Source organism: Macrosteles quadrilineatus, unplaced genomic scaffold (genome assembly GCF_028750875.1).
Source record: "Macrosteles quadrilineatus isolate MER2022 unplaced genomic scaffold, UCM_ALF_1.0 Scaffold_1__1_contigs__length_201487025, whole genome shotgun sequence".
Taxonomy (NCBI): Eukaryota; Metazoa; Arthropoda; class Insecta; order Hemiptera; family Cicadellidae; genus Macrosteles; species Macrosteles quadrilineatus.
Genome location: NW_026542594.1, coordinates 140,347,050 through 140,365,090, shown reverse-complemented (window position 1 = coordinate 140,365,090; position 18,041 = coordinate 140,347,050). Strand labels below are relative to the sequence as shown.

The following is an 18,041-nucleotide window of genomic DNA, read 5'->3' as shown; positions in this document are numbered from 1 at the left end:
CCTCTTCTATACCTCCCCTGAGTAAATACCCTTGAAATACGTGAGCTTGCCTAATACAAAAGATTACTTTATTGAAATTATTTCATTCTTTTTAGAGCGTTTGAAGTCGGTTGTATTTTTTTACAAAAATAAATTATTTCATGATTTTTAGTGACTGTATATTTTTTATATATTAATTACTTGAGGTTTTTTGATAAGCAAAACTGTTTGAAACAATCAAAATTTCCACAGAACAATCATTATTTTAAAACTGCTTGAGTCACCTGTTCAGGTTACATAATCAATGGGTATGAAAATAAACATTTTTAGATATTCCTTAAGAAAGAAAGAGTTGTCCATTACATTAGGCCTAATGAAAAACGAATTGTCTATTCTAGATACATTGAAATGTCAGACATCATTGTTTCCTGCAATCGGTGTACTTCTACATTATAAAAAGAAATACAGTAACGTCTCAAGCCTTTTGGAACAATATGAAAGTTATTCCTCAGCTACCAGCACCAAAAAATCTATCAAAAGTGGAAAATTGGTCGTTAACACGTATGGTACCTTTGGAAAATATTATATGAAAGATTGGATATGAAAGATAGCTAAAAGTGGTGTAAGTCATGTAGGGGGTTTTGTTTGCTCAAGATATAGCCTAGTCGAAATTGCAAATATCATCTTCCTCTAGGACTTTCCGAAGCAGGCATAATAGTATTGATATGTTATAGTAACTGGGTAGAGAATATTAATAAACATTCCACATCTGCAAATGCATGTTTAGTAATAAAAATATTTAACACTTTTAAGACAATTGACGATTATGCACTTTCACACTTCTTAGGTCGTGTAAAGAATAATTGTATTTAATTTATATTTAGACCTGTTTTACGAATGCTTTGGTTTTCACAATACACCTTTAATTGTCAATATCATACAGCTATTCACTGAAACATAAATATTTTTGTAAGTCAGAATATTCAATACTAAAAACAGAATTACTGTATACACAAATCAGGTCAAACGTTAAAATACATTTTTTATAGTAACCAAAACAAAATGCGTTTTTCTCAATGTAATTCATTTAGGCTCCATGGCAAGAAATAGTTTATTGATCAATATGAAGCAACTGTTTCATGAAGAATTGTCTGTAGCTTCATTTAAATGGTTTCAACTAACAGCTGTAGGAATGTTATTATTATTTATTGCCTTCTCTGCACAAATGTAAACAATCTGCACAAATGTAAACAAAATAAATGTTGAATATTTAAGGTTTTCAGAATTTTTCACCGAAACAAATATTATACTTAAACATAATATATAAGGTACCAAATAGAAACTCTCCTGGTTATTTTGGTGGTGGAACCACACGGATCGGTAAAAGAGTCACAGATAAATTGGTGAACATACATAGAAAAAAAAAAACATCGCCACAAACAAATTGAGAACCTCCTCCTTTTGTTGGTAGTGGGGAAGTCGGTTAATTGATGAGCTGATGTCACCTATATCTGCCATGTTATCTTATGGGACGTCTGTCACTAAACAACACCACTTGCGACGTTGCCAATTCTACCAGGCCGCGGCCTGTAGTTAAAGGTGGCCGTGGCTGTGGCCATAGAGATTAATGGCCTATTCACCTACATCACGGCCACCTCTAACTAAAGGCCACGGCCTGGTAGAATTGACAACATCGCAAGTGGTGTTGTTTAGTGACAGACGTCCCATAAGATAACATGGCGGACAGGTGAAATCAGCTCATTAATTCACACTTTATTGATTTAAATTTATATTTATGAACATAAATGTAATTAAAATATTGAAAATAAAACATACAGAATTGAAAACCATAACAATATGAATTGAAAATCTATATCTTTAAATTTAAAACTGAGTCAATATTTTCATAGTCCAATAACGAAGCTTTCGTAAATACACAAAACACCATTAGCTGCTTCCAAACAAAACAGCTGTTACAATACCGCTTGCAACGTTGCCCACGGCCACCTTTAACTACAGGCCGCGGCCTGGTAGAGTTGGCAACGTCGCAAGTGGTGTTGTTTAGCGACAGACGTCCCATACGATAACATGGCAGATAGGTGACATCAGCTCATTAATTTTCACTTTATTGATTTAAATTTATGAACATAAATGTATTAAAACTGGTGCACCTGTTGCTCGAATTCGAGCAATTGCTTATTACTGGCGTTATTTCAAAACTAATGACAGTCATACATTTCCGAAAAAAGTCTACTCAACGATAATGTTATCAATCACTCCACTCTAGTTATCGAAACTGAAAACGAACTCACTCTGAAAAAAACGTGCTTGTGTGTATTATTATGAACAGCTGCAATTAATTCACATTATTCGTCTGTTTAGTGTTCGTAAACCAAATCTTTCCTTAAGAAATACATTGGGATTTTGATGGCCTGTGGGGCAAAGCCCTAGGACGTTTATTGCAGGAATTGTTGAAAGGGGGTGTCTACACAACAAATACTTAATTATGACACCTCGTTTGTAAAAATCCGTCCATTATTAATAGAAGAGTAGTGTTTCGTAGTAATCGCATTCACGTATTATATATAAGGATATTGAAAATAAAACATACAGAATTGAAAACCGAAACAATATGAATTAAAAATTTATATCTGTACATTTTTAAGCGGAGTCAATATTGTCATAGTCCAGTAACCTATCTTTCGTAAATACACAAATACCATTAGCTTCTTCCAAACAAAACAGCTGTTACAACACCACTTGCGACGTTGCCACTTTGAAGGCCGCGGCCTGGAGTTAAAGGCGGCCGTGCCTTCATCCTATCACAATGCAGGACTACTCAGTGAGGACTACTGATCACAATCATGGTGGAAGGAAAAAACATAGGTGTGCTATTCCCACAAATTCTGACGTCACTTGGATTGCAAACAAAAGATCATCTGATTGTAACTGTCAAATTAGTATGTATTTGTTTTTATTTAATTGTTATTGTTTTTATAATAATAAAAACAATAACAACCAAATCAAAACAAATACATATACTAATTTGACAGTCACAATCAGGTGATATTTTGTTTGCAATCCGAGTGACGTCAGAATTTGTGGGAATAGCACACCTATGTGTTTTCCTTCCACCATGGATCACAATGGCTATTACCGTTGCTGACGTTGCTGTTGCTGGGTCCACTTTTTTTTGTCGACTTGTCACTTCTCACTTCTCGGTTTAGTTTAGATTTTAGTTGTCGTCATCGTCATCATATGTCACTTCACTGTCGTCTGTTACCGTAACCGTACCTGTCACTTCTTGATCTTGATTAATGCACTAATGCGAATACAGTTAGGTTGAATATTTTATGTGATTTAGTATAATGGATGTATTATCCTAACAGTAATATACTTGTATTGTTAGCTTAAGCACTAAGCAGCATCTGTGGAGCTCTGCAGCTCCAGAGGAATAAACTTGCCCCATTCTCAATCTGTTCGGTATTGTTGATAGAACAGCAGTTTCCTAACCTTACTTTTATTAAACTTATGAAAGTATAGAGACAAGAAACGCCTTGATAAAAATGACAGCCCAAACTTCTATTAGTTTGGGAAGTTTATATGCTGAACTAAACAAGTTTTGTCAGAATAATGATTTTGAAAGAGCTGTGAAATCAGCTAACAAGGGTGAGTGAGCATGATTTTCATTGTAGTTATAAATAGGTAGGCTAGGCATTTTTAACCCTTAAACGCAACGGGTATGGGTTAGTGATGCGCGATTGCGAGATGTTACAATCAAAATGTTTCGAATGTTTGAACCTCTTGAGACATTTCGATTAAGTATTTTTGCTTAGCGAGAGGTTTTATCGAGATATTTGTACCGATTGTTTCGATTCAGCACGCTTATCTCGTATTTGTCTAAAAGAGAACCGAGAAGCAAGAACTCCTTACCGAGTGTCTTTTTAACAAGATGATCATGGTGATTGTTTCGTTAAGTACAGCATCGGCAATTATTATCATTCAATTTTTATTGCATCTGCCGGGGATTGACCCCCAATAAGAGGTCTAACTTACTTCATTCAAAACAGAGGAGGGGGCTGCACTTTACTTGACGTCCTACACTCATTCCATTTTTTTTTTTTTTCGATTCGATATTTTCATTCGATTGTTTCATTCGATAAGTATATCGTTTGGTTAGTTAGGTTAGGTTATCCTTACCTAACTAACAAACGATATATCGAATGAAGCAATCGATATATCGATCGATATTTTCATTCGAATGAGTGTAGGACGTCAAGTAAAGTGCAGCTGAGGAGGGTTTATCCATGGAATAGTGACTCATACCACTCATTAAAAGACTACCGTATTCGACTATTAATTGATGAGACAGTATATTTAGGAACAAAATGTTTGTATTTAAATCAAAATGTTTGTAACGAGACTAAACGTTCTCGTAAATGTTATGTTAACAGTATTACCAAAAATTCTTTTCTTATTTACTTTAAATTAATTGTTTTTTTTATTCTGTTGACATGACGGAGTGACGTAAATGTTTATTCAATTGTCAGCAGTAGGGCCTATATGTTGTAGGCCTACCTTTGACAATAGTCTATGGTTGTAGGCCTACATAATAGTCTACTATTCTATAATAAATAATCTAGAAAAAGAATTAACATCCTCGTAACAACTCCGATGCAATGTAGACAAATACAGACAGGCGTTTAGGCTTAACGAATACAAACCTCTCCCTAAGGAATCAAAACAATCGATAAGCGGAACATTTCGATTGTTCAAACATCTCACAATCGCACATCACTAGTACCGTATGGGTGTAACATGCCCCCACATATGCTAATTTTGTCATAGTTCTAAGTATGGTGGCAACCCTTGTGAGCATAACAGTAGCTTCCTAAAATAGCTTAGTCTATGCTATCATCTGGCCGCTGGGTTGTTACTTGTTAGTCTTGACCGAGTCATTGACCTGCTATCACCACCTTGAGTCTAACATACCCCCACGCGCCTGCTTGTGTTACCAGTACTGTGTTCATTGGGGGGGGGGGGGGGGGTCTAGTGTACCCCCGCGCGCGTAGTAGTGTTTCAGTTTTATTATCATAATAGATGAGTGAACGAATCTATGTTGGCCTATCATGTATAGCGGAGTCGGAGAAAAGTTGTCCGCTTGTCTGTGAGTCCGTCTATGAATAGGCTATATATCATTATGATTTCACAACTTTCAGAATAATAAATTGAACTTTACAATATCAGTCGGCAGTTATATACCGTTGATGTTCAGTATTAAAATTCACCTTTACATTAAAAATATGTATATATTTAGAACTAAGCAGCTTTTATTCAATTTAATGTTGGCATCTATACTTATTTAATACGCAAGCAGGATTTTTGTGACAATTACTCCTCCGAAACTACTGAACCGATTGACATGTTTTTGGTCTCATTCGAAAGAGTGTAACGTGAAGTTGTGCAGGAAACTTTCTTTTTAGGGAAATAATTAGAGAGTGAGGCCCTGGGGCCCTTTAAAGTTTCGTATTTCTCCATAAGATTAACATGGGAAACAAAAATTGTTATGAAACTCCAGCTGTTGTCAGAAATTAAAAGTGAGAAGAAGAACATATGTTGTAAACCGTTAATAAGTTTGCTAATTTAACAGTTTGCTACAAACATTTACTGACTTGGTTGAAATGAAATGTTTACTATTTGAATTTGGGTTGGCGTAAATATTACAATGGTAAAAAGTGAGAGAGCCTGGAAAAATTGATATCTTAAAAAGAAAACTGAATTTACACTGTGCTGCATTTCTTATTAATCATTGAAAGAGCCCATTTGCAAACTATGGAACCATAGGAAAGTCATAGAACACCACCAAGGAGAAGAAATAGAAATGTTTTTTTTTTTTTATTTATAATGTTATTATGGGTAACCTAATGCGGCTACGAGTAAGGCTATTTAGAAAACACTAAAAAACAAGATCAGCTTTTAAAAAAATGATAAGATATTTACAAGAAATTGTGATTATATCAATCTGTTATGTCATCATGAGTATTTCCAAAATCTTTGAGTTGAATCTTTTAAAGTCATCAGAAATTATGACTGTTATTCGTTTTAAAATAACGCCTTTAATACTTAGCAATTGCTCGAATTCGAGCAACAGGGACACTAGTTGAATATTAAATACCGTACCTAGTCAAAGATGTTAGTCTATTTATATACTAAAATGCTATGCGAAAGGAGGGAAACAGGTCCATGACGTAGGGAGTGGTAGAGAAAGTGCAAAGGTGAGCAATGCGGAGTGTGGAAACCCTTTGTGACAGGAAGATTAATGTAGCCTACCTGCAATAATAAAGTGCTGTGGGAAGAGAGGAAAACAGGTCTACGATGTAGGAAGTGGTGAAGGAAGTAGTAAAGGTTAGCATTCCGGAGTGTGGGAACCCTTTGTGTCAGATAGATTAATATACCTGCAATAACAAAATGCTATGAGAAGGGAGGAAAACAGGTCCACGACGTAGGAAGTGGTGAAGGAAGTACCTAGTCGAGGTGAGCAGTCTGGAGTGTGGGAACCCTTTTTGACAGTTAGATTAATGTATTTGCAATTGTATTACTAGGAACAAATATTGGTCATATAATAGGTGGGTGTAAAATGACAAACTGCGCACACTAAAATCTATTGATGTCCGTTTTGCGGATAAATATGGCCGCGCAGCGTAATACCTTTATGGTCAAGAGATGAAGGACTTGTGTTGTTTCTTTCACGCACACCAACAGTATCAATCGGAATTAAAATTTTGCAAATTCGTGTTTTTACAAATATAACTAAAAATATTAATTCATCGGAATAAGATACAAAATATTAAAAACATGCGCTGAAAACGTGCTTAACTGACTACCTATTTAAACACCGTTTATTAGAAATTTCTAACCTTCTGTGTTACGTTTCCACAAGTTGTGAAATAGAATGTTCCTACCTAAACTCGGTCGCCACACGGCCGATCCGCAAGGCACATTCTTTCGATAATCAGAGTATACCTCCAGTTTTCGATGCTCATATACCATCCACCAGCCTTTATTAAATAAAGGCAGACACATTTTGTCTGCATTCCTGGTCAAACTTTTACTATTTAAGTTATTTGAAGCTAAAATATCATAAAATTTGCTAAAAACTCTTTTTACTTACTTCTAGGCCTATTAGTTAAGTTAGGTACCTAGGCTAATTTAATATACAAGTTCACAAATTTACTTTACAAATTCATAAAATTTGGCTACAAAAACCATTACGGCAATTCAAAGGGTTTCAGCAAATGTTTATAAATTATATTACAGCCTATTTCACTGTGCTTTTTTTCCACTATTTTTCTAGTTACCAATAAATAGCAGAGAAATCGTAGTAACGGTTCATTATATGAAATCTTAATTCCATTTATCTGATATTAATTGTTACCAAGGCATTACTAATAACAAATGTTTAGTGCTGCATCACTACCCTGAAGAAACAAAAGCTTTCCACTGCAAGATAGTATCATTGGTTCAACAAGACAAATTTCAAGAGGCGTTACAATCTATCAACAAACAGCCAAAACTCTCCTCGTAAGTAATTACAAGTACGATAACATTAAGCCTATAATAATGGGGGAGCGAGCTGGCGTAGTGGTTAGAGCGCGGGACTTCAGTTCCTGAGGTCCCGGGTTCGATCCCCGCCAAGTCACCAATGGATTTTATCTAAGTGATAATTACCCCTAAGTCTAGCCTGAAGTAATGTGAAAAACAATCCCAGGCTCGTGCCTAGCGTCCTAGGACAAAAAAAACCTATAATAATATTGTTACCGTATTTGTACCTAGTCTAAGAGTGTCTTTCAATTTTTTTTTTTTAAGTGTTTAGGTATGGTAATAAAATGTTATCTATACCAGTAAGTTGGTGTTCAATATCACTAGAGGTTATAAAACCTTAACCCGTCATGTAATCAATGTCACCAATCACGGCGACTCGTTTCAACCCGGCAATCATCAGGCGTAGGAGGAGCACATCAATCACTCCAAAGAGGTTGTCAAAAGTCTTAAAATATGTAACAAAGAATAATTAACATATACAGTAAACTCATTTTTACGGAACACTTGTGGCCACTGATGTATGGCCCCTTGTTGTATACTTAATGTTTAAAGATTGTTTTTAACTGTAGCCTACATTTGAATTTTTCATGTAATCTTTGTGGAGAATAAGTAAACTGTTTATTAATTTGTGTTCGTGAAAGGAAAAAAGTTTAAGAAATCTTTAAAGATATCTTGTTATCCTAATTTTGATTTTGGCCTGTAAGTAAAGTAGATCTTTCATAGGCTACTTATTTTGCAGTTAAATCTTTACATTTGTTTTGTAAAATAAAGGAAATGATATAATGTCTAAACGATGTATGCGTAATAATTGATAGCCTATCTGTTACAGAGATCTGTATCTGGAGAAGGCTTATTGTCAATATCGCTTGAATCAAATTCAGGATGCTTTCAAAACTGTTAGTTCTGCACCTAATCTCTCCTATGAACTGAAGGAGCTGAAAGCTCAAATACTATACAGACTTGAGAGGTAAGATGATGATTTAAAACGTATGTTCATGGAACCAAATTTTCGGTTATTTTGATGTGATATTTTTAGATCCTTAAAAATCATGTTTAAAAAAATAGTGTTTTGTTTCATATTTAGATGTTGTTTTACTGTTTATCTTTAACTAAATTCCAAAATGATAAACAGAACGACTTAGACATTTTTTGTGTTACTTTACTTAAAAAAAAGTTTAACTTTTTTAAGAAAAAAATTATTCCCTACAAAAATGGCTTTTGGAACAAAAATGAATAGTATATATACCTTTTTGTGTTGTTATTAGCTTTTTTGGATTAGGTGTAACTAATGATTTTGGATACTGATTTGCCTGTTTTTTTATGTGTAGGCTATTTATTGTGGTCTACCTGGTGGCATGAGTTGTTGTCATCAGTCATCAACAAAATGTTCCTCTTTCTTGTGTAAAATTTCCGATCACGCTTAGCTTACTCTACGTTTATAATATAAAAAAGAACAAGTAGGATGATGTAGGAAATGCACACCTTCTTTTATTAATGTTTTAACAACAGCAAAACTACAAACTTGTGATTGCCAAAGCATATACTACTTTGTCAGATAGGTATATTTGTAACATTTAAAATAAAACATATACATGTAGCTTATACTTAAACTTAAAACTTTAAACTATCTCCAACTGACTATAATGGAATACCAAATTTTTAATTCTTTTCATTTTATTGCAGCTATGAAGAATGTTTTGACGTTTACCGCGATATTATAAAAAATACAAATGATGACTATGAGGAAGAGAGAGAAACAAATCTTTCGGCTGTCATCGCAAATATGCTACTTGATGGATCAGTAAGTAAAATCCATTTTTTATGACATGACCTATGAAGTAATCGAAGTAATAAAACATTTTTTTTTTCATGGTAAAACAGCGAATTTCCTCAAAAGAAGCATCCATAATTTATTCATTCATTCATCAGTAAGTTCCCTCGTGGTGTTTTCTTGACAAGCACTGCAAAGAATGTGATTTCAACTCATGGGCGTACCCAGAGAGGGGCAGGGGGCAGGCAGCTGCCCCCCCCCTTCCTAGAAGCCAGGTATAAAAAATTGAGATTCTAGAAAAATGTTATCATAGTATGAGAAAAGATGAGTAAGATAGTTTTCAGATTTTTATGAAATTTTTGGCACATGTTATCTATTTTTCGTTACTTTCTGAGTTATTCTTCAATAAAATAAAAATTGCAACAGTAGTAATAAACAGACCAATTTCTTGCCATAGGCTATGTATAAATAAACTAACAACTTCGTGTACAGTAGACTCCCTCTTATCCGGACACCTTTTAACCGGACCACACTTGGTAGAAGTGACATCGCTTTATCCGGGTAACTTTTATCAGCACATCGGTTTAACCGGACTAGATCGGTAGGAAGTGTGCAGTACTGAAACGACTGTTCTTGTGGGAAAGATTTGAGACCAGTGATTACATGTCTAAATTCAATGCTCTCCTAATTTTAAGTCAAATACTGTATAGAGTATGCATTTAAACGGTTTGTTTTAATAAGATTTTGGGGACGTCGGTTTAACCGAAAATACCGTTATCCGGACTGGCCTCGGTCCCGAGGAGTCCAGATAAGAATGAGTCTACTGTAGTATAATGAATTAATATAAACCTCTCTTTTGTGACATTATTTTGTTTTCATTTGCCTTCAACAATAATGTAACAAACAAAATTGCTCTTACGGCATACCATATCAGGTATTGTTCAAAATAGTTTACCATATATTTCGGGTGTTACAAATGGATGTGAATAGTTGGTATGGACATGGACACAAAAAATACAGTTAAATGTGTATTGTAAAGCTAAGCAACCTGGCCTGACCCCATTGACGGACTTAAAACAACTTTATAAACTAAGACTTTATAAACGCTGGATTATCGAGCTATGTTTGTCATATTAATGTATGAAAATAGTATAAAAAACTCTAGTAATTTCTGTATATTGTTTTTAAAATTTTCTCAGAGGGAAAATACCCCCCCCCTCAATACCCCCCAGCAACTTTTTTCAAGTATGCTCTTGTCCCCCCCCCCCCCTTAGTTTTGATCCTGGGTACGCCCTTGTTTAAACTACAGTAGTTTGTTTTATGAAGTAATGGCATTAGGCCTAACTGGCTATTTATGAGAGGCAGCTGGCTGTTATATTTGGGATCTGCTTAACTGTGAATACAGCTTTCATAAGATTAAATTTTTTTTAGTTTTTAAGTGCTGCCGTAAGTGTTGTGTACATTTTTGTTGTTATTGTTTAAGAGTATGACAGGTTAAATGCTCTTGAGCATAGTTCATATGCAGCTCATAATTAAAGAGTAGCCATACATGTAATCTACATATTTAATGCCATTTATTTCTCATGAGCACATTAACCCATTGACGATAACTCACATGTGTAGCATCATGTCAAGAGATTCAAGAGATTTATTGTACCATTTAGTAATAAATACAATAGGTAACGTCAAAACTATGCTAAAAAATTAAACAAACCAATTAATATAGATAAATGAAATGTTCACCATTACAAACCATGCTGAAATTGGTTAATCTCACGCCACCACATTTCACAGTGAGATAGCCAAACTTTATTACAAATATTGATTAACCCACTGGCGTTCAGGTAATTTGTTGAATCCAACCTGTGAGCGCTAGTGTTGTCGTGTGCTTATACTGGTAATCGACCCGTTCGGCCGACAGTGGCATGGTAGCTCAGTTGGCTAAGGCATTGTACTAACGAGTGTATTGTTGAGGTATTTCTGCATGCACGGGTTCAAATCCTGTATATGTGCAATCCTAATTGAGTTTGCTAGTGTGTGGACTAGCTGGAGTGGAGGGACTACCTTAAATAAATGGTGCTAGGGTTGAAGTTGACGGCGTTAGTGAGTTTAATAAGGATAAAGAAGCAACACCTGTCTTTTTTGGTAGGCCTATAAAGGAAGAGGACATCGATTTTTCTTTTTTGGCTTTTATTAAAAGGTTAAAATCAGGTAGCCTATATTGTGTTGAAATACATGTCTGATAAAAGACCTAAATAAAGGACATACCAAAATCTTTCAATAGAGAGATAAAAAAGTATTTCAGTGTCAATGGGTTAACCTAAAATTTACATACTTAAGTTATCTAATTAATACAAGATTACTTATTATTATTATTATTATTATTATATTACTACTATTATTACTATTACTTTTAGACAGGGAGACACGCCTTGATGCTGAAAATTAAAATGAAAGCAAAGTAAATGTAGAATTTAGTGAGGTAAAATGAAAGTTGTACTTAAAATTTATACTTATACATCAAGCAAGTATACATTAAACTATACTTAAATTATACTGTAACTTTTTTTAGACAAAAAACATCCCGGAGTTGAGAGAGCATTCTTATGAACTAGCTTACAATGCAGCTTGCCAACTTATTTCTCAAGGAAAGTATGCTGATGCAGAAAAGAAACTGAAAATCGCAGAAAAGTTGTGCAGAGAAGCCTTGCAAGAGGAGGAAGAGGACGTGGAAGAAGGTTTGGGAATAATTAGGTAAAGTCCAAAACAATAACAGCTGGCTAAAAAATGGCAGCCATTCAAAATGGCAGATTCAAGAGATATTTTAACGGAGGCCATTTTTTACTCGGTTTTCTGATTGAGTTCAGGTTTGCGGCAATGTGATTTACTAAATAACTTTTGTCCCTTTAATTTGATACCAAATCTTGACTTGTGCTGCTATTTAAGAATTATGTATTACTCTTCATGGGCTAGGGCTGCCATATGGTAAAGTACAAAAAAGAGGAGATTTTAGCTGGCGGCCCCCACTATAATAGTGGATAAAATTTATCGGTCTAGCAAAATTGTATAGCGTACCTAGTAGCAAAAATATTATGACGAAACTATGGGTCATAAACTTAAACATAAACAAAATGATGACACTGGCCGGAAAGTAAACATGTTTTTGTTATTATTTAAATGGAACTGTCAAAAAACATCCAGTTGTTACCGCTATTAGCCTATAGACATTTGGGCCGTTGACGTAATTTGTTTATATTTATTAGTTTATACCGTTTCTGTTCAATATTTGTGCTACACAATGTCAATATTCAAACGGTACACGAAAATATAAAATGTTGCATCGCTAAACACATCTCACTAAAAATAAAAAATAACCGAACAAAGGTAACAAAACGCTTTCTTTCTGCTAGGCTTTAATAGTGAATACGTATACCTTTGGACCGGCCGGCAGATGCAAATTGAAGGACTGGGAGCAATGAAACAGACGATAAAGATAAACGTTACTGGCCAAAGTGAAACCGAGGAATAAAAAAGCGTTAGTAGAGAGTACGAGAGTTGCATTTCTCAGTTATTGCATTACGATATTAGCAAACGCAAACATTTATTTTATTCCAAAAGTGCCGTTTTATAATGTATTTTAATAGAGATTAAAAAAGAGGAGATTTCTCACTTTTTGCAGACATCCCCCGGAGCTAAATTTTGGACATCAAAATCCGGTAATATCCGAGGATATGGCAACCCTATCATGGGCCGTCCGTCCCCCTTAAAGCTGAGTTTTCCTAGGCGCGGAAGCGGAGAGCGGAGAGAGGAACGCGGAGAGCAGAATTGAAATTAACATGGCATTCCGCTCCGCTTCTAGGAAAACAGTAACATTAAATTGCCTAAGACAAGTGGAGTCCGCTCTCCGCGTTCCTCTCTCCGCTCGCCGATTCCGCGCCTAGGAAAACCCGGCTTAAGAGGTAAAAAAGTAATAGTAGCTTAAAAGAGTAGACTTTTATGGTTATTATTGATATGCCAGGTTTTACTACATTTTATCTATGGTAAAGAAGATATTACACTGTACCGGGACTTTTTAAACACACTGTATCATAGCAAACCTGTGTACTCGTCCAATTACCAGCAGCTTTTTACCAAGATAAGATCATATCTATCAGCTGATCAGATCTTTTGTTATTTTTGCTCATACTATCTAAACTTTTCAATAAAGTTACAAAAAAACCAACTGTACCATTGTCAAATTTGGTTTAAGGGAATAATTATGAGTGAAAGGAGATAGAACAGGAATAGTATTTTATGTAGGTCATTCCACAGAGAGTAAGTAATTCTGTAGCGAAGGGACAATTTCAGTGGGTCCATAGCGGTAAAAAACCCAAAAGTGTGTTGGGCAATGCCGACAGGCTAGAGCTAGTTTATGATAAATCTATAGGGAATGTTGCTGTAAGTCAACAGTCCCGGAAGATCAAATAATTTATACCTGTGCCGCTAGGTCAAAAACTACAATGTTTGCAGTGTCTGTAGATCAAAAATCACAGTAAGTCAAATAGTACAGTCCGAGCTAAAAACGTGGTCTATGTTAAAGCAATTGACTTATTGGGAATTTGACCTAATGCAACAGCAGTTTTCATATAACGAAATACGGTAAAATACAAGTTCAGTTTCGCTGAGTCAACAGTGCCGGAAGATCAAAAGCAATAAAAGTGAACGTCGATTCAGTGTAAAGTAGACCTCCTGCAACGCTTACTACACCAACAAAACTCGCTTTTAGTTACTTCGTGTTTTGTCATAATTAGAATAAAGCTAAAATTATCATATTTGGTACATAGCTTATCTATTAATGCTTCTTGCCAACTGTTTGGTCAACACTGTAAATAGGTATAGTTTATGTAATGAAAAGCCTTTCGTCAAAATATGTGGCATAAAATACACGCAACGACGATCTGAAAATTTCTGGTTATTATATACGTTTGTAAAAGGAGATCCATTTAATTGTAGAACTATTTTATGAGTTATAATGTAGTCTACACATAAACTGTGTAAATGTATTACGCCTCAGAAGGGTTGAAACCTGTCCAAACTATCATATATATTATTAAAACGTAAATGAGGTTATTCACATTCTGAATCAACCAGTCGACGGATTTTCATTATTTTTATGTTGAAAGAAAGATAATTTTGAGAACTAGGGAATGTCAAAGCCATAATTATAATAATTAAGGGTCCCAGTTTTTTAGAAATTAAGTTTTAATTTTTTTAAAGTCTAGCAGCCGACGCTTACCTTCTAAGCTAGCTTTTAGTACAATATAATTTGCTTAACATAACAGCTGTAAACATTCAGCATTTGGAAACAAATTTAAAGACATATTTAGAGTTGACATATTTATACTATGTGTAATTCTGACCATTGATACATTCAATTCTTAGGCATGAGGATGGCAGATTAATTAAATACCCCCGCCGCAGCAAACCTGCAGACTTAGCGAATTTCCATCTGCCTGATTAGATTTAAACTAAAATGTCTCCTTAAAAATATCACATTTATTCCCTATTTAAACAGAATTAGTTTAATGAGTACTTAGGTTTGCTGCAAACAGGGAAGGTAAAAGTTTTTTTTTAATGTAAAATATTAAAAGGTACTGTGGTTTAGTAAGAAATTAATGTATTTTCCAAATTTGATCAAAATATGTTCATAAACAAGCAAACTACAACAGTTGACTTATTCTCCGTAAGAATAACATGGGAATTTTAAAATTACAATTTTTTTGAATTTTCTCCGTAACAATTAGGCGCATAATAACGCTTCAATATACTAAATTATTTGTTTTTTTAAGCTCTACAAAATGGTTTAAAAAGAAATTGTGAAATTTTGTGTTTTTAGGGTCAAAAATGGGAAAAACCTATTTTTACCCCATAAAACCCCCCTTAATCCCCCGTTCCCATAGTCCGATCATGCTGGTTCGCGAACTCATTCAAGGTTATCCTGCCTTACACGTTCAAACCAAATTTTATCAAAATCGGACAAAAATTACTCAAGTTATCGTGCGGATGGACACATATATATATATCTATATCTATAAAAGAGGAACTATGTATGTGTGTGTGTATGTATATACGTTATGGACTCCGAAACCACTCGACAGATTGTAATGAAACTTTCAGGCATTATTAAGCATCTTTCAAGGATGGTTTGAGTGAAGTTTGGTGCAGATCTATCAAAAGGGCTCTGCCCCAGAGGGTTTTAAGTGGGCCAATGTCAGACTTTTTGATCTACAATGTTTACAAATAAATATAATTTAAAAGCAGATGTTTACTTTCACCAACTGTTTTGTAGGTTTGAATAATCACAACATTCTGTATTAGCATTATTCATGATTTGAAATAGTGCCACAGTGTTTCTACAGATTGCAGCACAGAAAACTATTTTACTTTTGAATAAGTCCAAATGTATTAAACCCCAATCGCTGCACACCTGTGCACTTAACAACGTTTATATTCTCCAATGTTAAATATTAAAACATAAAAACCTTTATCTAAGTACTGTATTATAAACAATAAAAGAGATGACTTTTTTTAAATTTATGACAACAGCTAATTTGCAACCAAAAGGTGAGTGAGCGTAGCGAACGAACATCAACCTGGAGGCGAGTAAGCGTAGCGAACGAGCTAACCTGAAAACAAGTGAGCGCAGCGAACGATTTCCAACCTGAAGGGGTGGTGTGACAACAGGACTGAATTTGACCTGGTCCGTTCTGGGTCCGCAGGCGCAGCCATGCGGATAATTTCAGGGGTGCGACATTAGGACTGAGGGAGATCTCCCTCACCGCGTCGGTTTCTTCCCGTTCTCCCGCGGCCAGCACCCTTCTTCCTACCCTCACAGACACAGGCAAGAGAACTAATCACCTAATGGGGTCGTTCACTAGGTCGCTGAGAACGCATCACCTCATGGAATCGTTCACCTAATTGCTGCGTCGTGTTTTTGAGAGAACTCGACAGTGCAGCATATTCTTTCCAGTTCAAAACTAAAATGTTTAATCACTCTAACAGTTGTTATATCCATTAAATAATGAATAAAATATAGGCTCTATAATTAGTAAGTTACATAATGTATAGTGAATGGAAAAACGAGGAGTAAATTAAAAAAGCTGTTTAGTTGTACACTGTCTTAAATATTTAAAAAAAATTGGCTATTATTTTCCGAATTCGTTTAGCTCTTCTTCCCGACCGATTTTCATGATTGAGGTCTCAAATTGAAGGTATGCACGCACAGATTTGCCATCAAGCATTGGCATATAATTATCTATAGTCTCACTCGGTCTATACGTAAACGAAATTTGCTCTCCATGTATTTCTTATAGGAGTAAAATTTGGGTTCTCTTTGCCGAGTTCTAGCTCTTCTACCCGACCGATTTTCATGATTGAGGTATCAAACTGAAGAAATGCACGCACAGATTTTCCATCAAGCATCGGCATATAATTATCTATTATCCCACTCGGCCTACACGTAAACAAAATTGCTTCCCTTATGTTTTTATGGGAGTTAATTTAGGGTTTTCTTTTCCGAGTTCGTTTGGCTCTTCTACACGACCGATTTTCATGATTGAGGTCTCAAAATGAAGGCATGCTCGCCAATAATTGACAAATATTTACCTACTGTATTACTCGACAAAAAACATAATTTGATATATTTTTGAGTTCTTACTACAATTTATGATGTATTTCACGAGTTACTATACAATCCTATATATTTTAGTCTAAGAACCTCCAGTGAAATACCGCCTTTCATTTAAGCTATTATTTATTCAAATCGGACGAGTTTAAAGCAAACGTAAGGTGAACAACCAACAGAAATATTATTTTCCAAAAGGGTTTTCTATGATTAAAATCAATAGCTCCAGTATTGTGCATGTTTTTGTACATGTTTAAAACTAAAAATAATTAGTAAATTATAGGCTTTAATTTGAGCTATTGATCGTTTGAATCAGTTAAGCTCAAGATACTGTGTTACTCAATCAAAAATCATAAATTTGATTATATCTCGGATATTATATCTATCTTAACGCTGCGGAGCAGCATGGGTCCTCTAGTTTACTATTATTTATAAAATCGTTACTTGCATTAAAACCAGCTCAGTTTGAACAAACAAATACATTTAAATAGGGTATACAGTTTACCCAAAGACACTTTAAACTTTCACTTAACACTTTTTAGCCGGGGTATTTTGCATGTAGACCTAATGTGAATTTAGGCTTTTCATATTAGTAAATTTATGAAAATTTAATGTTCGTCATGGGCAATATATACGTTTAAAAATAGTTAAAGATATTAAAGTAAAACCTAAAATTAAACTAAAGTAAATATTAGGTTGTTAGTTAATTTTTTTAGTACAGTGTTAAATTGTACTACTGTATTGATATAAGGAGTAAAGGTGTTGTTGACGTTAAGTCGTATTAACTCATTAACTGGGTTTATTTATTTAAATAATGCCAACTTTAAATATTTGGTACAACTTTCAAGCATAGAACTCACTACTGTGGACATACACCAACAACGCTCTGATTTTCGTTTCAGTACAGTGTGGTATTGTTAGTTTGTGGAACGCATCTCACGAACTCCCTGGATTGCGGCAAATGCAGCTCATAGAATTAAAATTTGATGTCATAGGGTTTGTTGTGGACGGATACTGATCTGTTAT

General features: G+C 34.7%; 1 protein-coding gene across 1 annotated transcript in view; it reads left to right on the top strand.

Moving 5' to 3' along the window:
- Positions 1 to 3,263: 3,263 nt before the first annotated feature.
- Positions 3,264 to 18,041, top strand: part of LOC128985775 (signal recognition particle subunit SRP72) — a 39,964-nt gene continuing 25,186 nt past the window's right edge. Inside the window, exons 1-5 of the mRNA XM_054405639.1 lie at positions 3,264 to 3,648; positions 7,443 to 7,560; positions 8,411 to 8,548; positions 9,265 to 9,382; positions 11,925 to 12,106. Of these exons, the coding sequence (XP_054261614.1) occupies positions 3,546 to 3,648; positions 7,443 to 7,560; positions 8,411 to 8,548; positions 9,265 to 9,382; positions 11,925 to 12,106 (659 nt within the window). The 5' untranslated portion in view covers positions 3,264 to 3,545. The remainder of the gene's footprint in view (positions 3,649 to 7,442; positions 7,561 to 8,410; positions 8,549 to 9,264; positions 9,383 to 11,924; positions 12,107 to 18,041) is intronic.